Source organism: Ciconia boyciana, chromosome 14 (genome assembly GCF_034638445.1).
Source record: "Ciconia boyciana chromosome 14, ASM3463844v1, whole genome shotgun sequence".
In the NCBI taxonomy this organism is placed as follows: Eukaryota; Metazoa; Chordata; class Aves; order Ciconiiformes; family Ciconiidae; genus Ciconia; species Ciconia boyciana.
In genome coordinates this window covers 9,136,749-9,155,772 of record NC_132947.1, presented here as the reverse complement: position 1 = coordinate 9,155,772, position 19,024 = coordinate 9,136,749, and the positions used below count along the sequence as shown (strand labels likewise).

The following is a 19,024-nucleotide window of genomic DNA, read 5'->3' as shown; positions in this document are numbered from 1 at the left end:
ATTTACCAGGTAATTTTCATAATTAAAAAGTAGGCATGCACATTCTAAAAGCTAAACCCTAATTCACAGCAATTAGATCACGAATAACTAATATAATGGACTTTACTTATAGATCGCTACATAAAAGTCTGAGAAAAATATGAGCTTGCTGAGGCTCAATTTGTATTCTAGCAAATGGTTTTCAGTAATATGTAGACTTGAATAAACATCTAAAACCTCACTGTTTAGTCATTAAAAACTTGGTACCTATTTTCAACTTAAAATGCTGATTTTAGCCATGAATCCTCCAAATGAAACATAAATAGATGAAACCTATTCACTAGAGATTTCAGTGGCCCTTTAGACCCAGAGATTTATTTCTGTATATCTTATTAGATCTGATTAGCCTGCACCAAATGAAATTATATGTAATTTGCTGGAAAAGTACAGGCAAATGTCACAAAATGTACAGTTAAGTCACTGTAATCCAGTTACATGTAGATTCAAAACCTACAGCTACATTTTTTATTATTTTAAAGCAAATTAAATATGAAACATTTGCTCTGAATAGTCAGAAAAAGAGAAAAATATCAGAATCTGTACAGCTTCACTAAAGAACAAAGGAATATCTCTAAAGCAGTCCACTAGAAAATAAGCTTTTGTTTTGAATTTCTATTTAATTATTTTTGTCACTGTGATAAATATCTGAAATATGAGTTTATCATTTATCTACAGACTTTCTAAAATTTTTTTCTAATATTACCAACTATATCTAGTGTACTAAAGGAATGCAGACAAACACAAGCCAAATAGTCATAATTGTTAAGACATTTGTTGCTTCTCCTCTCCTACCATTAATTTTCTGACACAGGTATCCACAGAACTACCCTTTCCCCCCCCCGATAAATGAGGACATATATATATTTTATATAGAATACATCCATTATCAGAATAATTTCATCCTCCTGCTTACTTCTTTCCCCCTCCCCCCAAGGGTCTATTTGATTGCAAGGGCTTTATATTTCTGAGTTCTGGCTATATCAAACCGTGAAACAAAAAATAGTATTACTATTTCGTTCATCAGGATCTGGAACAAATACAGATCATACATTGCAAACTGTTATTTGACGTAAGAAAAATTTCTCAAATGTCTTCAGTGAGATGAATTGGGTCTTCTGTCACCCTAAAGTTGGGCGAGATGTCATACTCCTGTTTTATAGATTCTAAAAATGTTTAGTTTCTGAAGAAAATAGGAAAAGGGAATCATCTGCTTCTGGACAAACACACAGAATACAAAATTATTCCATACATAAAATTCTCTTTCTTATCCAAAGAATATTCCTTCTTTCCAGTTTACAAACAGTTTTACAAAGAACAAATCACTGTACTCATCTGTTACTTCCTCTTAAACTACACAAGCTCTTATCAGTTCTGTAGAAACTGTTCTATATAGCTGCTTTAAGATACATGTATATATGTGCTGAGGAAAGAAAGGGAACTAACTGGTATATATTTAAAATACTATCTGCAAACCACAGAACAAAGATAAGATAAATTCTGTAATTTTTGTTATGTCCTTGCTTCTCTTTATTTCAAAATAATCTCTAGCTTCTGCTGAATAATGATTCATTTCTAAATGCAAAAGATCGTTTAGCTTTGTGTTCTTTATTAAGACTTCATTATTTTTACAAAAATAGAATAGAGCATTAATCTTTATTAGTTTTTAGTTTAACATACAGTTCATTTATTTTGAAAGGAGCATTTTGGGATACAATACATTTAGTTTATTATTGGTGGTTCGTTTAATTGTTAGTTTATAGCAGGTCTTTTGGTCACCACACAAGTTATCAAGCTTCTGCTATTATATATTAAAAACCACACAGATGTCAGATAATGTTTTTTCTAAAAAAGTTAATTTAGGAATAAACTATCATGTTGTAGCAAACAAGGTCAAGAGTCCCTTTAAGAAGGAGACTATTTCATTGCCTCCCAGTTTAGATTCTCCATAGACACGATCCACAAATGAAATAGGAACCTGTTGAAACAAGCAGAACTATTTTTAAGGTTCAAAACCTAAATAATCAGATACTCTGTAAACAAAAGAATGGCCTTTGAACTACAGCATGTTTAGACATGGGAAGAAGGCAAGCACCAGCTTAGCTTTCTTTGTGTCAGTTCTTCTCACCAGTGGCTTTAATGATGCCCCATAGCTGGGGAGCATGAAATTATTTGGTTTATCACCTTTAAAGATGATCCAAAGACATTACTCAGTGGCTGGATGATACACCAGTCAGAACAAACTTAATAGCTTAAGTGCACTAAAAGCCTAGGGGCTTAAAATGAACCTTCACCACTTTCCTTGTTAGCTAAATTTAATACCTTTGAGTCAATGCCTCAGGAAGGCAAAAACCTCCCGCCACCATGAAACAGCATTCTGCTCAACCTCACCACTGGCTAGAAGATGACATCTGAATGTGGCAGTTAGTGTATATTTTACAAGCAATACCTGTCTTTGACCATTTTATAGATTATTTACAGGATTAAAGGGCATTTAAAAAACAAATTTTTGTTTCCTTACTTAAGCGATCATACTGTCCAGGTCAACTCACTACTCATAAAATGGTAGGAATGTACTGCTTTTCAGTAATTTGACCACGTACAAATGACATATGACAGGACATTCTGCCAACACCGTATTAGAATATTCAAGAATTTCCATATATGTTTGTGTGCAAAACTGAAATACTTTAGGGGCTAAAATAAAGAATTGCATTTGCAAAAGTCATTAAAAAATGGGCTTAGTGTTCTGCTGGCAGTTTCAACCAGAAATCATCTGGCAAGTGGAACACAAAAATCACCACACCCTTGCATCTGTGCCAGGACTGCGGATTTCTCACAATTCTAGCAGATCAGTCCACAGTAGAAGAGAACCCAGGGCAAGAAGACAGTAAGAATATATCTAAAAAGGCATGCAGACAGACTCGACAATGACTCTGACTGTATTAGTAGGGTCCCTTTGTGATCCCAGTAACATCCTGGCAACTACAGACAGCTGATCTATGGGGCATGGACAGAAATCACTGAATACATAGTCAGAGCAGGATGTCAGAAGTGACATTTCCTGACCAGTGATGAAAGAATGGTTAATATCTCATGTAATAAAAGGTATCCAGTCTTTCCCTTCAGTATAAGAATTAACTACCTCTGTTGTTGCTGGACTTTGCCTTTCTTGCATAAGAAGTTCTATCATTAAAGGAAGCATTTTCAAAAGGGTGTATACTGTGCACTGTGGTACATTTCACATATGGTATAGTAGTACAGCAAAATGAAACAGAGGTGCATACAAGACCATTCAGGTACAGCTTGTGTCAGTTCATCTCATCATCCATTTGTTCCTTTTACACTGGCAGGTCTCAATCTTCATTTTCAGCTTTGCTTAAGAAATATTTTACCCTCACAACTGTATCTACGTTTTACAACTGCATAAAAACTCCTATTCTGCCTGTAGAGTTGCAGCACCCACAAACCAGGAATTAGACATGCAAGTGTCACATCTTCTGGAATTTCAGTGTTACTATTTGGATAATTATAAAATATATAAAGATCACAAGTATTCATCAGGAAATACTGTATCAATGTACTTGAAACATAATGGACAATTGTCCTGCCCCAGGAAGTTACAATATAGAGATGATACACAGAACAGTAAAAGTACAAGTCTTATTTATAGGTCTACGTCAGCAATCTGAACACTGTCAAGTTTGTTACAGATACCACAATGGAAATCTTGAAGATAAGGCCGAAGCAGAATAATGAAGCAACTTTTCAGATGTTAGAGAGAACTCTTCCCACATGTGAGAAACCAAAGGAGGAGGAAAGATGATGCTTACCTGAGAATGTAACACATGAATTGTGGAGGATGGCCTAACGGACCCACCACAAAAACAGAGCCCGTGTCTCAGCACTGACTGGGAGACATTAGGCCTAGTGAAGACTGTCCAGCCGGCTTTGAACCGGAAGACAAATATCTTATCTTTGATGCTATACAACCAGCAGAGGCATGTAAATAAATGAGTGGTGGGATCAAATAATAGACAGAAAAAAAGTCTTTGCAGCAACAGCCTGAAGAGGTATAACCAACCCAAGAGTGCATTTTTTTTAAAGCCAGAGAAGTGTATTTTACTGTTTTAAAAATGTATAGTAAATAAAACCTTATCTCACCCTAGGTTTCAGTATCTGGATATATAGACAGGTGAGGATTTAATTCAGCAATATTAGAAAGCACTATGTCCATGCAGCTGGATGTGAAGAGCAAAGAAATTAGGGTAAAACCCCAGCTACAGACAGGATAGTGATGCTGCTCCATAAGCAAGGAAAGGTGGAAGAAAAGAGCTTGCTTTATTGTGTGGAAATATTCTAACCAACATTGATTAGAGAAATGCAATACGTAAGGTTTAGAGAGAGAAGTACCAGCAACTGAATTCTCTGGCAATTCAGAGTCAGGAAAAGGAGGAAGAAGAACTGGTTCTGCGATTTGGCTGCAGAGAGAATTCCAGTGAATCATCTTTGAAAAACACCAGCAAGAGCAATTCAATGAAATACAAAAGGCAGCAATCAGACTGCTGGAAATACAGGATCTAACAATTGTTTGGAGTTCTTTTTCAATGATTGTAGACAGCACATTCAGAGAGTTTAGAAGTGGAAAGTTGTGATAGCTGGCAAGTTGGAGAATAACAAGGCAATAAGTGACAGAGAACAGAATAAATCTGAAATGGAATCAGGTTGCTGGAGAAAACAAAACGATTTGAAAAGACCTAGAGATGTCTGTACAATATGAAGGAGGAAAGAAAAGGGTCAGAACTGCTTCATGGTGTATTTTGATTTCTTTCCCTCCTTTGAAGGACCTTGTAAAATTGTATGCAGCTAAAGAAATGGCAACAGGAAGAGGGAAGGATCTGAGAAGCATATCAGCCAGAGGAATAAGTAACTGGAATTTAGATCTGGTATTCACCTGGAAAAGTTGGAAAAAGAGAGTTCTACATATGTAATTTCTTTACATTGATTTGAAAAATCTTGCTTCTTCTTGGAAGCGCACAAAATTTCCTATGCTCCCAGTAATCTGTATCTACATTTAAATGAAAACACAATATACTTATCAAAACTTTTACTATACCTCTCCAATAGTATATCCTAACTGTCTAGCCCGAACAATCATCTCCATCTGGAAGACGTATCCTTTAGAAACACATTTTTCCATGAGTTTCTGTAAGACTTCTTTTCTGTATAACCTGTAAACGATTACAAAGAAAATGAAACCTGAAGCGCAATTTCTGAACTTTGGAAATCAAGATAGCGTGTAGGAATCTTAACCGTAATCACTCACTCATATCATTACTATTTTAAAAAATCTTTAACAAAGTCATAGGAGCAACAGTTCTTGCAATCTGGTCTACTATTTCTTACACCCTTTCCAAACAGATTTCATAGTCCTCAGTAAAGAAGGTCTGTTCTTACTCCAGTTCCTTGTTCAGCAGTTTCTTAATTTCAAATAAACTTTATGAATTGCAAACCAGACCCATACCTGAAACTCCCTGTTAAGTCTGATGCACCTGGTCTCAGCAAAACTTGAGTTATAAAATTGGCACCACGACTGTGAAAGAAAACATCAATGTCAAAATTGCTCAGTACACAATTCTGAAAGATCAAACAGAATTTCTAGAAAGTAAGTAAATATCATCCTACTACCCAAAAACCCCCCTTTTATTGCTTAATATGGAACAATTATATTTCTAATATGTTTTCACTGCTAGATTTAACTAATAAATCATAGAATCTTGAAATCAAAACCCAATGTTCTGTTTTTCAAATGTAGATGATTAGTAGATTATTGAACTTCTCTATGAAGGAGAAAACAATGATTTATAGAAATTAGGTTTACAATCTGGTTCTTTGTGGTAGAACTGTCAATACAACTACACACTAATACAATACAAAAGAAATAAATTTGACAACAGTCAAAACAACATTTTTCTTCTGACTAACGTTCACTGTAAGTGGAGAATAAAAATGCTTCCTGGACAAATGTGAGACTTGGATTTAGAAAATCAAGGTTCTGTTTTGGTTTACACTGCTTTCATAGTATGATAAGCTCAACTGATGAAACGCGTTGCGAGACCAAAAAGCCAGTCACTATCTTGCTGAGGGCTGTCTTACACCCTGACAAGATGTGCCAGTCCTTCACCTTGTCCAGTATGATGTAAAAGGATTCCTCTGTAATGTCCATTTAGCTCTCTTCCTTTTTTGGGTGTATCTTTTATTTAGATTCAAAAAAAAGATGAGCACTTATTCCAGCCATTAAAAAACAGGAGAAATCCAAATACAGTCCCTGTGATACCATCTCCAGATCAGACTGGTAACAACTTCTGCTCCTAATTCTTTACAGTAACATATAAATCAGCATTAACTTATGCCTGTTCTCTTAAATCAGGTGTAAGAGAGAAAGACTATGCAGAAACTTGTCGATTACCTCCGCAAAATCTCTAGGTACCTGTAAACCCGAGATGCCAGCCTCCATATGCTTATACGACCTTGACAGAATTTTCCTCTTTGCTTTTGGGTGAAACCTCTCCCTAGTGTCCACTGTAGCTGTTTTCCAGTAAGGTCTAAGTAATGATTTATTGACATTGATTGTGCCAGATAATTCTTAACTTATGACAAATCAGAGTGTCAACAGAGGGGTTTGGCAAATGATTTACTGTTTAGGGAAAGGACCATTACAGCTATTAAAGCTAACTAAATGTGTCTTTTAAACTTGACAAAAGTGTCATAGTCTCAGCTCATTCTTTGGATGATGAAGCTGAAGGACTGTCCCTGCCTGATGCCATGCAGATTTGTACACTGCTCCAACCCATTTCTCAAGCCTAGTCATATCATTACATTCTTTCTTGGGGGGTTTTAACCAACAAATTTGCAAATCACGCATGCTTCCTTATTTAATATATTTTTGCAGTACACAGTACTATTGACGAAAGACTCAGTTCAGCTCACACCGATTGAGTACTTGGAATTATTATTTCTAAATAACAAATCTACGTGTAAATATCTAGAAAAATACTAACCTGATTAATTTTCTTTTCAAATCCCAGCCATATACTCCTCCATTTCCTTTATATCTTGTTCCAGATACAATATCAAAATTGCCTTCTTTCTGCTTTCTATAAGCAATTGGTTTTATCAGAAAAACAGGAGGAATATTTGTATGAAGGTAATGCAAATTTCAAAATAAGAACTCTTTTAGTACAAAATCAGTAATTTACAAACCTTTGAACAAATAAGTAGAGAAAAGTGGAAAGCAATAGTTATGATGGTTATAAGCATTATGCATTTTAAATCCTGTTAATTGTTCTCTTATAAAGAGCTATTTCAGGAAATCTTATGATTATCTTTTACCAACTATGTAATAGAATTTCACAGACTACTTCATAAATAATTTATAACCGACATGCATTTTTAAAGCCAGAATAGTATAAAAGACAGAATAATTTTAAATACAGATTTAAATATTTAAATTACACAAACCCATAGTAAGGGGAAAAAAAAAAAGTCTGGACCTATCCTTAGTCCATACCATGCCTGACTGCTGCAGACCCTTATCAAAAATTTTAGGCCTCCAGTACTACTAAGCAAGAAAGTTGAAAATTACACAGACTGCTGCCCTCAGCCTCCAATGTAATGCCTGTCGACCATTTCTCACACACTGAAACGTTACAGGAAGAGGAAGATAAGAGGCAGGCAAAAGGGAGAGAAGTATTTCACCAATAATTGAGGACACGGTCCTCTACTCAATATCCCTACGTGCACATGTGATGAAATCATTAGAATTAGATGATGACATTTATATATATGACATTATATATGATATATATGACATTATATGACATATATATCAATGATGTCATATAATATATAACATCATATATTATACATATGACGTTATAGATGATGACATTTATATATAAATGTCTATGACATTTATATATACGCTTTTCAAAGCTGAACAACCATTACAAGGAAGAGAAGTACTTAGCCACACATGCTCTCTGTTACTTTAAGCTTGAGGAGTTTTGCTCCAGTTAGGAACTCATTATTTTTCTGGATTATTTTGGGACAAATCTAATGAGGTCCAATCACTTTCATTTAAATTCCTGCCTTGCCAATTTTCTTACTACAGCTAGACAGCTAATACAAGAATATAAAGCTTTCAAATATTACTACAAAACAATAAATGTTCAGAAGTCATTCCCTCATACTACAATCGGCACCTACCTGATAAACTCTGGAATAAATTTTGGCTGAAATGGAAGGAAAACAGATCAGAAAAGAGAAAGGGGTGGGGGGGAAGAAAATTTAATTATAGCAGATTAAAAACACAGTACATAAAATACAGACTTACATGGTGAGAGAGGTCAGCATCCATAATAACAATAAAATTCCCAGTGGCGTGCTTCATTCCATGAATATAAGCAGTGCCTGATGAAAACAGTACAGAAATAATTTCCCTCACTATTTTAACATATGCAATCTTCTAGCAACAGTCTTCACTTATTTTCTAAAATCTCCAAGTTACACTAGAAAAGGATCAACAAAAAACTCGTAAAATTTATTTTAAGATTATGTATCAGTGGTCAAACACTAAAATTATTTTTCCTTTTCCCTACAATTCCAGCACTAGATTTTATATATATAAACCTTGGGAAACCCTACTGCACTAGAAATGCACAGAGAAACATGACTTGATAAGTGGGTCACTATTTGAAATATCATTTTCAGAAGCACCATAGGCACTTGTGAGCCATAGAAAACTAGAAATAGGACACAGACAACAAAATAATCACTGATAGTTAAAAAAACTTGATTTCCAGACTCAGAATTTACTATTAGTGGTATATAGATTTTGGTTTGTTCTCCTTGACACCATGAATTATATTTTGATACCTAATCTGAAGGCAGTCTTTTTTTTCTTACATTAGCTTTTGTTGCGGTTTATTCATCCTGTATGAACTGGTGTAGCTATGTTGATAAGAGCTGGAACAAGTTTTGCTATTACAGTTTTCCTCAATAACGCAAATTTCTGATCCAAGTCATATCATTCAAAGACAGCACTGCTTCCAAGGACAGTACAGCAGCACAACAGAGATTAAAAACTGGAATATACTCTTCACTGATACAAATTACTCGAGTCTTTCTGTTAACTTCATAAGGAATAGATAAAACTGAAAACAAAACACTCTCAACTGATGTCCTTAGCAGGCACTCTGACAGGAAACTAAACTCCTGGTTAATGAACAACCTGTCTTTCCTATTTTTCCATGTTGTTTGCAAAGTTACACAGTAGGAATGTCACAGATTTGTGTATTGTGCATGATTAGAAGATATGGTACATGAAAAATTTAAATTCAGTCAGTTTTAATCCATAATACTGGTCAAATTAGGACAAAGGATGAAAAGGCAGAAAACATAAAAATAAAGATATGTAAGCTTTTTGGAGTTTTGAATAATTGAGAGATGTAGAAAAAAGTATAGAAAGGTGAATTTAAATACAAAATTCAATATCACAATTAGACTTTTATTTTTGTTCAGTGGATTGGAGAAATTAGTTAGCTGCAGTACTCAGTACACAAGACACCTCAAATGTTTTACCAGCACATGGAAGTGGGGGTTGCCAAGACATTTAGCAAGAAAGGCAGATACTGATATCCAATAAATCAACCAAGGTATTGTGCTTTATCATTTTCTCCATTCCTATTATAAGAGAGGAGGGATAAGCATACTATATGAATCTTAACAGATGGAAATATCTCTCTCCACTTTATTTTAGGATAGTTTCCATACTACAAGTTTTAATATCATTTATGACTTCCTAGGATATCGGCTTTTTTCTAAGGCAAATGACAAACTTGATTTACATATTCTGCAAAAAGTGGCATCAGAGCTATAAAATTGTAGTCCTGTATCATTCCATGCAAATTTTAATGACCAATCTCAGCAGTGCAAGATTGGCTCACAAATTAGTGAGTTCCACAACACAAGTAACTTTTGCAATGTACTTCAAAACCTTCAATTCACGTGTCAGTTAATAGGTGAGACAATACTTTAGTAGTTTGAGTGAGATGTGTCAGATATGGGGTTTTTTTTTTCATTTAATTATAGTCATAATTCACACTGAAATGGGTTAACTGTGAAGAACTCTTTCCAAATACATGTCAGAAAAACATCCTGGCCTTCTCTGGAGATTGCACGAACTATGGTCCAATTTTTGAAGCATCCTGCACGTGGGTAGATTGCACAGAAAGTACCACTGTCCCCTCTGGATCAGTCGGTTAGACAAATACAGCAGCTCCTCTTATAAAACATTACATTTTTCCTCAATTGAGATCCCTCCTTATGATTGATCCCTCAATCAAAGAATACAGCAGATTCCCCCCCCCAACCAGAGTTAATAAGGACTTACCAAGGCCCAACTTTCTTGCTCTGGGTCTTAAAAGCTGCAGGATATATTAAAATATACATATATTACTTGAAGTACAGTTTTTAATTAATTTTAGTGACACCTTAAAATTCACTATTTTCAAAGTATAAAAAGATTTTAAAATGTACGTTTCATTTTTAGAAATCTAGATAACATACAAAAATAAATTTATCTGTCAAAATACAGGAGAAAAACTGTTACATTAAACAGGTATTTGATCAGGTCATATTTAAAAACAAACCCCTTTTAAGCTTTACTTAGTTCTGCAGTAAAAAACAAAATTGAAAGCACCATCTTAGTAATTAAAGGATTTCTTCAGATTCCACTATCTGAAATAGTTATAAATTTGAACAACAGTTTCCCCAGCACTGTTACTTTTAAGGAATGACAAATGCTAACAGGAAATATTTTAGCAAGTTTCCCAAAGTGATTTAGCATCTTTTAGTATTGAATATAAATTTCAAGATTTTTGCATGCATACAGATAAAACCCATCAATAATGACCATGGAACAATATTATTAATCCTTCAGAATATGAGTGACCAAGCCTTAAGCCTGTGCAAGTATCCTCAGCTCCTGCAGGGCTATATGAAGTGCAGGCGGAGGATGACGCACCGCCACTAACAAAACAGAAATCTAACTTTTTGAGCATCATGACGGTAATTTAACTTTCAACTCTTCCTAAAGTGCCTTTGACATAAGTCAGCATTTGGGGAGGAGAGGGTAGATATTTAAGCAGTCATCTAAATATACTTCAGAAACAAATTTTAAATCTCACTTTTAAATTGTGGCTAATTTTGACGCATTATCTGAGAGGTCACAAGTAATGTAATTCAGATGACATGGGTATGAAAGAGTTAGTAATCATTAGTGCTTCTGCTGATTTGCTGTTTTGGTTTCTGGGGTTTTTATCCCCATAGATTTTTTTTTTTTCCTTTAATAAATAGTTACATATGAACATTTACAAAAAAAAAAAAAAATCACTTTCATTCCTCATCTACTTCCTTGAACATCTTGGCCTCTCATTAAGCCAACTACATACCATGTTCAGTAAGCATAATGTAGTGAGAAGCCCCATGGAGTTATTTGGATGACGACTCCCGAGCACAAGTCAGAACAATGATTTTGCTCAAGAAACAAAGAAAAGAATTTCAGGTAAAAATAAAAATAAAAATCAGGAAACAAAGAAAATTGCCCTAATGAGAAATCAAAGCTGATTTACACTTCCGCAGTAATATCAGTGCGAGCTGACGGCAGTGCCTCCATGTAATTCCACTCAAGTGTGCTTGGCTCAACACTGCTGCAGGGGTTGGTCCACGGGTTCAACTTCAAAATTAAACTCTTAAGCAGTGAGAAAAGGTTGGCTAACTATTTTAAACTTTTCCATTACTAGTATCAAAAAAGAAAAAAAGGGGGGAAAGAAAAGACTCTAAAACTTCCTATGTACATTTTTCTTAAAGCAATCTCTATAAATGGTACTTAATTCACAAATACTTTTTAAAACCTTACATTTACACAGTAATAGATTAGGAAGTGTCTGACACTGCTTACAGCACAAAAGGGTCAAACTGAACACTGGGTTTTTACACTGTTCTGTGATAAAGCTTTTATTGCCAAAAAGAAAAAAAAGTGGCTTTAATGGCTCATAAATAAATGACACTATCTCATTGTGTGTGATTGATGGTTATACAGTAATACATTAAATAGGAAAAAAAAAAAGTCCTGTTACTGAGGAATGCAACTAGACAGATTAAAAATAAATCACAAGACTAGACTAGCTTTCATCTTTCCAATTTCCCTATTCCTGCAGTCACTTAAAATTAAATTAAAGGTTATCCAAACCTCATCTTTCCCTCAGGCATGCACAAAGTACACTAACAACCACTAGTCATTACTCAATAGCACACAGCAATGCACAAAATCTGAAAAACATTTTGCAAACATGAATTCAGGATTCTGCATATTCATTCATAACGCTGCTAAGCGGCTGCAGGACTACCGCAATTTTACAGTTGTCTAAAGCGGTGTGCAAAAACTTAAATAACTTGTGTAAAGATGTAAAGAAAGTGCAGAAGCCAGGGACTCTGTTCCAGTTCTCTAAGGATTTCAAGTACTTTCCAATACAATAAAAATGAAAAAAAAAAAAAAAGAATATAGAACTCACTATTTTATCTGATCCATATATCTTTACCAATTGTTCAGCAATTTCCTGTGTCCCATCCGGGCTTCCATCATCTATGATGATAATTTCAAAATTGATTCCACTGAAATGAGAATTATTTTTAAATGAACAAATGGAAAACCCAATTTCACTACCTATGTCATTTTGCAAGGCATGAAACTGCAGAATGGAATACGAAGGGATTTTCTGACAGTTAGAGATACGTGCTACAGTTATAGCTGTAAGACTCTGCTTGTAGCAATAAAACGCGACTCAACGTCACTGTTTCAGGTCTCAAGCTGCAACTGCTGCACAGCACACTGCAGCAACGTAAACCTCAGCGTTACCGCAGCATTCAGTTCTAGCCTCCCGACTGTGAAAGATGAAAAGCTAAAATTGCCTTTGCGCTTTCATCCGGCAACGCTTTCTCCAGCAGCTTCCGCAGAACGGATCAGAGCACGTGCGAGGCCTCTGATTAGCGGGATTTCCTTTCCCTAGCTACCTCGGGGAAGAGCTGGCGCTTCACTACGGGTTAGGCACACCTGGCTGCGCACCCTCCATCGCCAGTGGCAAATGCTGTCTATTTCACAGCACGGACAACGTTACTGCCTTCCTCAGCTATGACGTCATTTTGTAAGTTTTACGGACGGACGTTTCCTAGCTCTGCAGACAGCTGTTCTGAACTCCTCGACTCTACCACAACCTCACAGGTTGTGTGACCCCTCCCACCCGCTCCTCGCCAGCCGGCAGCTCCGCCCTGGGGGGCACCTGCAGCCTGTGCTGCTACACCACCGCTTCCCCGCAGCCCTGAAAGCCGCCTCCCTTCGCAAAGGGGCCGCCGGCTCCGTCCCCTCCCGCCGAGCGGCGGCCTGCAGCCGGCCCGGGCGGAGTGACGGAGCTCAGCCCCGGCCCGCCGAGGGACCCCAGAGCCCTTACCCCCGCACCGCCCGCGGCCCGGGCCCAGGCCCCGGCCCCGGCCCCGGCCCCAGCACCGGCACCCCCGCCCGCCGCGGCCGGTACCTCTCCCGGAAGGTGCGCGCCAGGAGCCAGACGACGAGGGGCAGGTTCTCCCGCTCGTTGTAGGTGGGCAGCAGCACCGAGAACTTGTCGGCGCTGCCAGCCGCCATGTCGGCGCGCTGACGCACCGGACGCGGCGGGGACAGGCCGCAGCCAATCAGTGCACGCGGTGCGGCCGGAACCGCCAGAGAGCTGGGGGCAGCTGGCCGGAAGCGGAAGTGACGCGCTGGCTCGTTCGCTCTCCCCTCAGCCATGGCGGGCGGTGCGGAGGCGGCGTGGCTGAGCGCCGAGATCAGTCGGCGGGAGCAGGAGCTGCGCGGCTTACGCGAGAGGCTGGCCGCCGTCCTGGTGGGGGGTGCCGCGGGGGATGTCGCGGCCACCGAGGAGGGAGCCTCCGCCTTTGCTGGCGAGCTCCCCCCTCTGCCCACCCAGGCCTCTCTGAGCACCGCCGACATCCTGCGGTACAGCCGGCAGCTGGTGCTGCCTGAGCTGGGCGTGCGGGGGCAGCTGCTCCTCGCCCGCTCCTCCGTGCTCGTGGTGGGCTGCGGCGGCCTGGGCTGCCCCCTGGCCCAGTACCTGGCCGCGGCCGGCGTCGGCCGCCTGGGTCTGGTGGATCACGACGTGGTGGAGACGAGCAACCTGCACCGGCAGGTGCTGCACGGGGAGGCTCGCCGAGGGCTCCCCAAGGCCGTATCTGCCGCGGCAGCCCTGCGGCTGCTGAACTCCACCGTACAGTACGTGCCTTACTGCTGCGCCCTGAGCCCTCGCACTGCCCTGGAGCTGGTGCGGCAGTATGACGTCGTCGCCGACTGCTCCGACAACGTCCCCACCAGGTACTTGGTGAATGACGCCTGTGTCCTGGCTGGGAAACCCCTAGTGTCCGGCAGTGCCCTCCGGCTGGAGGGGCAGCTAGTCGTGTACAACTACCAGGGAGGGCCCTGCTACAGGTGTCTTTTCCCCAAGCCCCCTCCACCAGAGACGGTGACTAACTGTGCGGATGGGGGGGTGCTAGGTGTCGTGCCAGGCATCATGGGGTGCATCCAGGCCTTGGAAGTGCTGAAGATTGCTTCAGGAATGGGTTCCTCCTTCAGTCAGTTCATGCTGATGTTTGATGCCCGTGAAGGGAGATTTCGCAACATCAAGTTAAGACCAAAGAAAGCAGACTGTGCTGTTTGTGGTGACAATCCATCTGTCACCTGCCTTCAGGATTATGAGGCTTTTTGTGGTTCTTCTGCAACCGACAAGTGTAGGACTTTACATCTGCTGTCCAGTGAAGACAGGGTATCTGTAGAGGAATACAAAAAACTGTTGGATGAGCAAGTTCCTCATGTATTGTTAGATGTTCGTCCACAGGTAGAAGTGGATATCTGTCGCCTGGTGCATGCTGTCCACATTCCTTTGAGTAAATTAGAAGAAAAAGATGAAGAATGTCTGGGATATTTAGAAAAAAGAATTTGTGAAGAAAAACAGAGAACTAATTGTCAAACATATTTTCCTGTATATGTTGTTTGCAAATTAGGAAATGACTCCCAGAAGGCTGTAAGAATTCTGCAGGAGTTACCTGTCAAAGAATTTGGTTCTGTGTCAGCTAAGGATATTAAAGGGGGGCTCATGGCTTGGGCCAGTAAAATTGACCCAACGTTTCCTCAGTATTAGAAATTTAAATGGTGAAAAAAATACACATTTTCCTAGTAAATTCCATAGGGTTTCATCTTCTCTGTGTAATGACTATATCATGTGGATAAAATAGGAGATAAAAATACCGCCTTGCTTTTTTAATGCTATTTTTTTTCCCCAAAAATTATGTATTTTTGTAGATGTCTGATTATTTTTATAAAAATGTGAAACTATCCATGGAAATTGAAGAAATGTGTTTCTTGGTTATTGTTTAATAGCGAAAACTTGGAATAACTACTCTAATTGTGCATGTAATAATTGAGAATGACTCCTAATTAGTAATTATAGCCTGAGGAATGACAAAGAACAGAAGTCAAGTGTTGAAAATTTCTTACTCATTCTCCTAACTGCCTAACAAATTGAAACAGTGCATGCAGTGATTAAAAATAATGACTAGTTGTTAATCTCTAGCTGGTCAGTAGCACTATTAAGCCTGTCATAGGGAATTGCCAAGACAATGCTGACAAGACTGTTTTGATCAACATCTTTTAGTTCTCTGTAGAAGCACTGTGTATTTGTGAAAGAGAACTGCTCGCTGCAAATAACAGCACCTACGGCAAGGGTGTTCTCTGAAGAACTTCCAGGGCCATCCATCCGTGTTTGTTGGCTGGCAAAAAAGTGTATTGCCCGACTTGCATAGAGAAACCGAGGTTAAATGTTAATAAGATGTAAGTTTGAACCTAGAAAGTTTGTAAAACATACGGAAGATGCTTTTGTGAGGGCTTAGAAGATTTCAGAGATTGAGAGATGAAGAGGAGGCGAGAGAGAAAAAAATAGATGTGTGGCTTCCCTTCTGCAAATGCAAAGACATATTTCATAAGTTTTCTCCTAGTTTGTTGCATATCCCCAGTTGTACTGCATTATATTGTTAACTGGCATGAAGAACTATGCATATCCAAAAAGTTCTCGTAGATGCACTGAATGAAAAGAAGGAGAAATAAATAGCTTGTCAACAGAGAGCTGCCTGAGTCCTCATCACTTAAGCATAGTAATTATCTTCTTATTATATTAATTAAGGTATGGATTTCCTTTTGCTTTCTGAGGAGGAAAAAAACATCTGTCATGACTAATCTTCACATTATACAAGGCCAAAAAAAGGAACAGTATTATAATTAGTAGTTGAAAAGGCATATTTTAGTAAAATAAATTTGAGAACATCCGCACCGCCTACTTTATTATAACATGCCATGGGTTCTAGCAATAATAATCTTAGTCTCTTGTGAAGGAAACAGTTACGTGAATTTATAAAAACAGAGTTATATCTCTTGCAATTCAGAAGACAAAACATGGAAGGCCATGTCTTAAAGTAAGCATTAGTGCTTTGTGGTGTGCAGTGAGACAGTCATAAGTCAAGACGTTTTAAGGCAGGTTGTGGAGGCTTGGTTCTGGTGGGTTTCAGCTTTTGAGAATTGGAAACCAGAGGGACTTGTTTGAAATGCCTGACCTACATTTTAATTTTTCTTTCTTTACTGTGATGTCAAGAAGAGACTGAAACATAAGAGAGAACAGTAGCAGTAATTTTCTAATATCCAACCTTCCAATGCTAAACAGCAGATGGTATGTCACATATCCACCTCACCTGAAAAAATGATTCCTTTCAGGCATTCAAAGCAAGGAGAACCTATGGACTTGGGGAGAGGTGAAAGACTTTTTGATTCTAAACCTGAGTGCTACGTCCAGTGGATAGAAATAACGTGTAAAGACTTTTCCCTTGTTACAACATTATAGCAGCAGATGTATGCAAACTCTGTGAAAGAAAAAGGATGTGACATTACAGCCTGTGGTGTGTGTTGGAGGATTTTTTGTAGTGAATTTGTAACTGCATTTCTTGTAGCACATTTTCAAGCAGGAAACCAGACTGTGAGTCTTTGTGCTGTATAGAAAACAATTAACACCTCAAGGATCTCTCTGTGGAAAAATGGTGATAAGTATGAATGAAAATGGACCAAAAACATAGAATGATATCAGAACTGGCAAGAAAAGTAAATGCATCAAGTCAGGCTGATGAGAGACAAACTTTCAAGGATGTTTTCTATTAAAATGGCTTTTTTGAAAGACCATTCTTGCCAATCCACAGGGACTAAGGTGCAGAGTTCTTACAGGAGTACAGTATCTGAAATGCATCTGTTATTTTTGCATAAAGAGAGTTCTGTGCAAAACTAATTGGGCCATACAATATAGAGATGGTTATTCTGGAAAGAACTAGAGGCTCAGTTCTGATCTCAAGGGAGCGTGCAAAATGTAGGTTTCTTTGGGGAAAAAAAAGTCTTCTCTTCCTTGACTTAGGGTAGCAATTAAATTCTCAGCAAATGTGAAAACATCTGCCATGCATCTTAGATCAAGATGGGGTCTGTAGTGCTTGTCAAAATTTTATTCTTTACGTGCTGGGGCTTTTATTTTAAGTTTAATTTCTTTTCCCCTTGGCTTGCTGAAGATCACTTCACTTGATACGCAAGTCTTCCTGTAAATACAGTCCTCACGCGGTGCTGGACTCTTTGGAGATAGACTGAAAAATCAAAGGTCATAGGATCATAACTAAGCTAAAACCATTCTTATTGTTAGAAACTTATCTTTTGTTTTGACTTGCTTTATATCTTGAACTCCATGAAACATGTAGTGGTTTCTCTGTTCACCAGGAAGTATAATAGCAGAACTCTGCTTTGGAATTCTGAGAGAAGCAATCAAACTGTATCATTTTGTATCGCTGCCAAAGTATTGCCTAAATGTTGGTACATGTTGACATTGTGAATGAAGACTAGCTGCTTTATTCAAGGAGCTTATAGTGTAGCTGGTCTAAGAAGTGTTATCAAAGGATAAGGTCAGTCAGCAGAGTAAGTTTCTCTTCGTCCCTCGCTCTTGATGTAATGAGTTTGCTTTTTGCTTGTTTGATTATATTCTCTTTTAAATGGCTTACTAGAATTGCGCACAGGAACTAAAGAGGAAACAGGTTCCTGTTAGAAGTTTAGGGTAATAGAAATTGGCTGCAGCATTTATTCTGAATTGCTGCATTTTAATGTCTCGCACATGTAGGTCTGTGGGATAGCCTCACGGTTCAGGCACAGAGTTAAATATCTAAACTTGTTTTGTCCTGTGACATGGTTATTATTTTAAGGCAAGGCAACTTAAGCTGGTCTAGCTTTCATGCAAGTCTAAAAGGTGTCTGCATACAAGGTACTAATGTGCCTTGATAAGCTAAAATCCTTATTTTGGTGGCAGGAGTCTCTCTTATCTCAAAACTCCAATAAATTCGGCACTGACCTACTATCAAAGTGTATGATTTCAGAAAAATCCCTCAACAATTAATGGAACTATTTGTAGACGAATGTATAAGGGATATGTCCAAAACTAGTTCTCAAAGTTCATATACCACAAGTTTAGGTATGTGAGCATCTTTATTATTATTCTATTTGAAAGCATAATTTCTAATAGAAATTGAACAGTTCAAAACAAAAGTATGCACTAGCTGCTTCAAATACTGCAAGCACAAGTTTGTCTTTTTCTTTTTTTAAATATGAAGGCTCTAAGCTGTCCTTTGTAAAACTACATCACTAAAAAAAAATTTAAGGATGTTTGCTAGGTGGCACTGCAAGTTAATAAACCAAATCATTCTCTAGGTTGTAAGCTCTTAGCGAGAGCTGAGGTTCACTGGTAAAAATGTATTG

At 38.3% G+C, this 19,024-nt stretch overlaps 2 protein-coding genes across 3 annotated transcripts; one reads left to right on the top strand and one right to left on the bottom strand.

Moving 5' to 3' along the window:
• Positions 1–1,625: 1,625 nt before the first annotated feature.
• Positions 1,626–13,851, bottom strand: DPM1 (dolichyl-phosphate mannosyltransferase subunit 1, catalytic). 2 transcript variants are annotated; one of them, XM_072878811.1, is made up of 9 exons: positions 13,689–13,847; positions 12,672–12,771; positions 10,490–10,523; positions 8,432–8,508; positions 8,305–8,330; positions 7,098–7,193; positions 5,561–5,629; positions 5,153–5,267; positions 1,626–2,014 (listed from the first exon to the last, which is right to left on the bottom strand). In XM_072878811.1, the coding sequence occupies exons 1-9, from the start codon at positions 13,793–13,795 to the stop codon at positions 1,910–1,912; spliced, it is 729 nt and encodes a 242-aa protein (XP_072734912.1). In that variant the 5' UTR covers positions 13,796–13,847; the 3' UTR covers positions 1,626–1,909. The 2 variants fall into 2 exon arrangements, with proteins under 2 accessions (XP_072734912.1, XP_072734913.1); XM_072878812.1 differs by lacking the exon at positions 7,098–7,193 and having other exon boundaries at positions 13,689–13,851.
• MOCS3 (molybdenum cofactor synthesis 3) lies at positions 13,043–16,319 on the top strand. The gene has a single exon (XM_072878810.1). It carries the CDS (start codon positions 13,938–13,940, stop codon positions 15,339–15,341), a length of 1,404 nt encoding a protein of 467 aa, XP_072734911.1. The 5' UTR covers positions 13,043–13,937; the 3' UTR covers positions 15,342–16,319.
• Positions 16,320–19,024: the final 2,705 nt, after the last annotated feature.

Excerpts from the sequence above, each read along its gene's own strand:
- DPM1 (XM_072878811.1), bottom strand. The coding sequence starts at position 13,795 with ATGGCGGCTGGCAGCGCCGACAAGTTCTCGGTGCTGCTGCCCACCTAC. Across the intron at positions 12,772-13,688 it reads GCGCGCACCTTCCGGGAGAG|TGGAATCAATTTTGAAATTA; the intron begins GTACCGGCCGCG and ends TTCTCATTTCAG. Across the intron at positions 10,524-12,671 it reads TATATGGATCAGATAAAATA|CTTTTAAGACCCAGAGCAAG; the intron begins GTGAGTTCTATA and ends TATATCCTGCAG.
- MOCS3 (XM_072878810.1), top strand. The coding sequence starts at position 13,938 with ATGGCGGGCGGTGCGGAGGCGGCGTGGCTGAGCGCCGAGATCAGTCGG.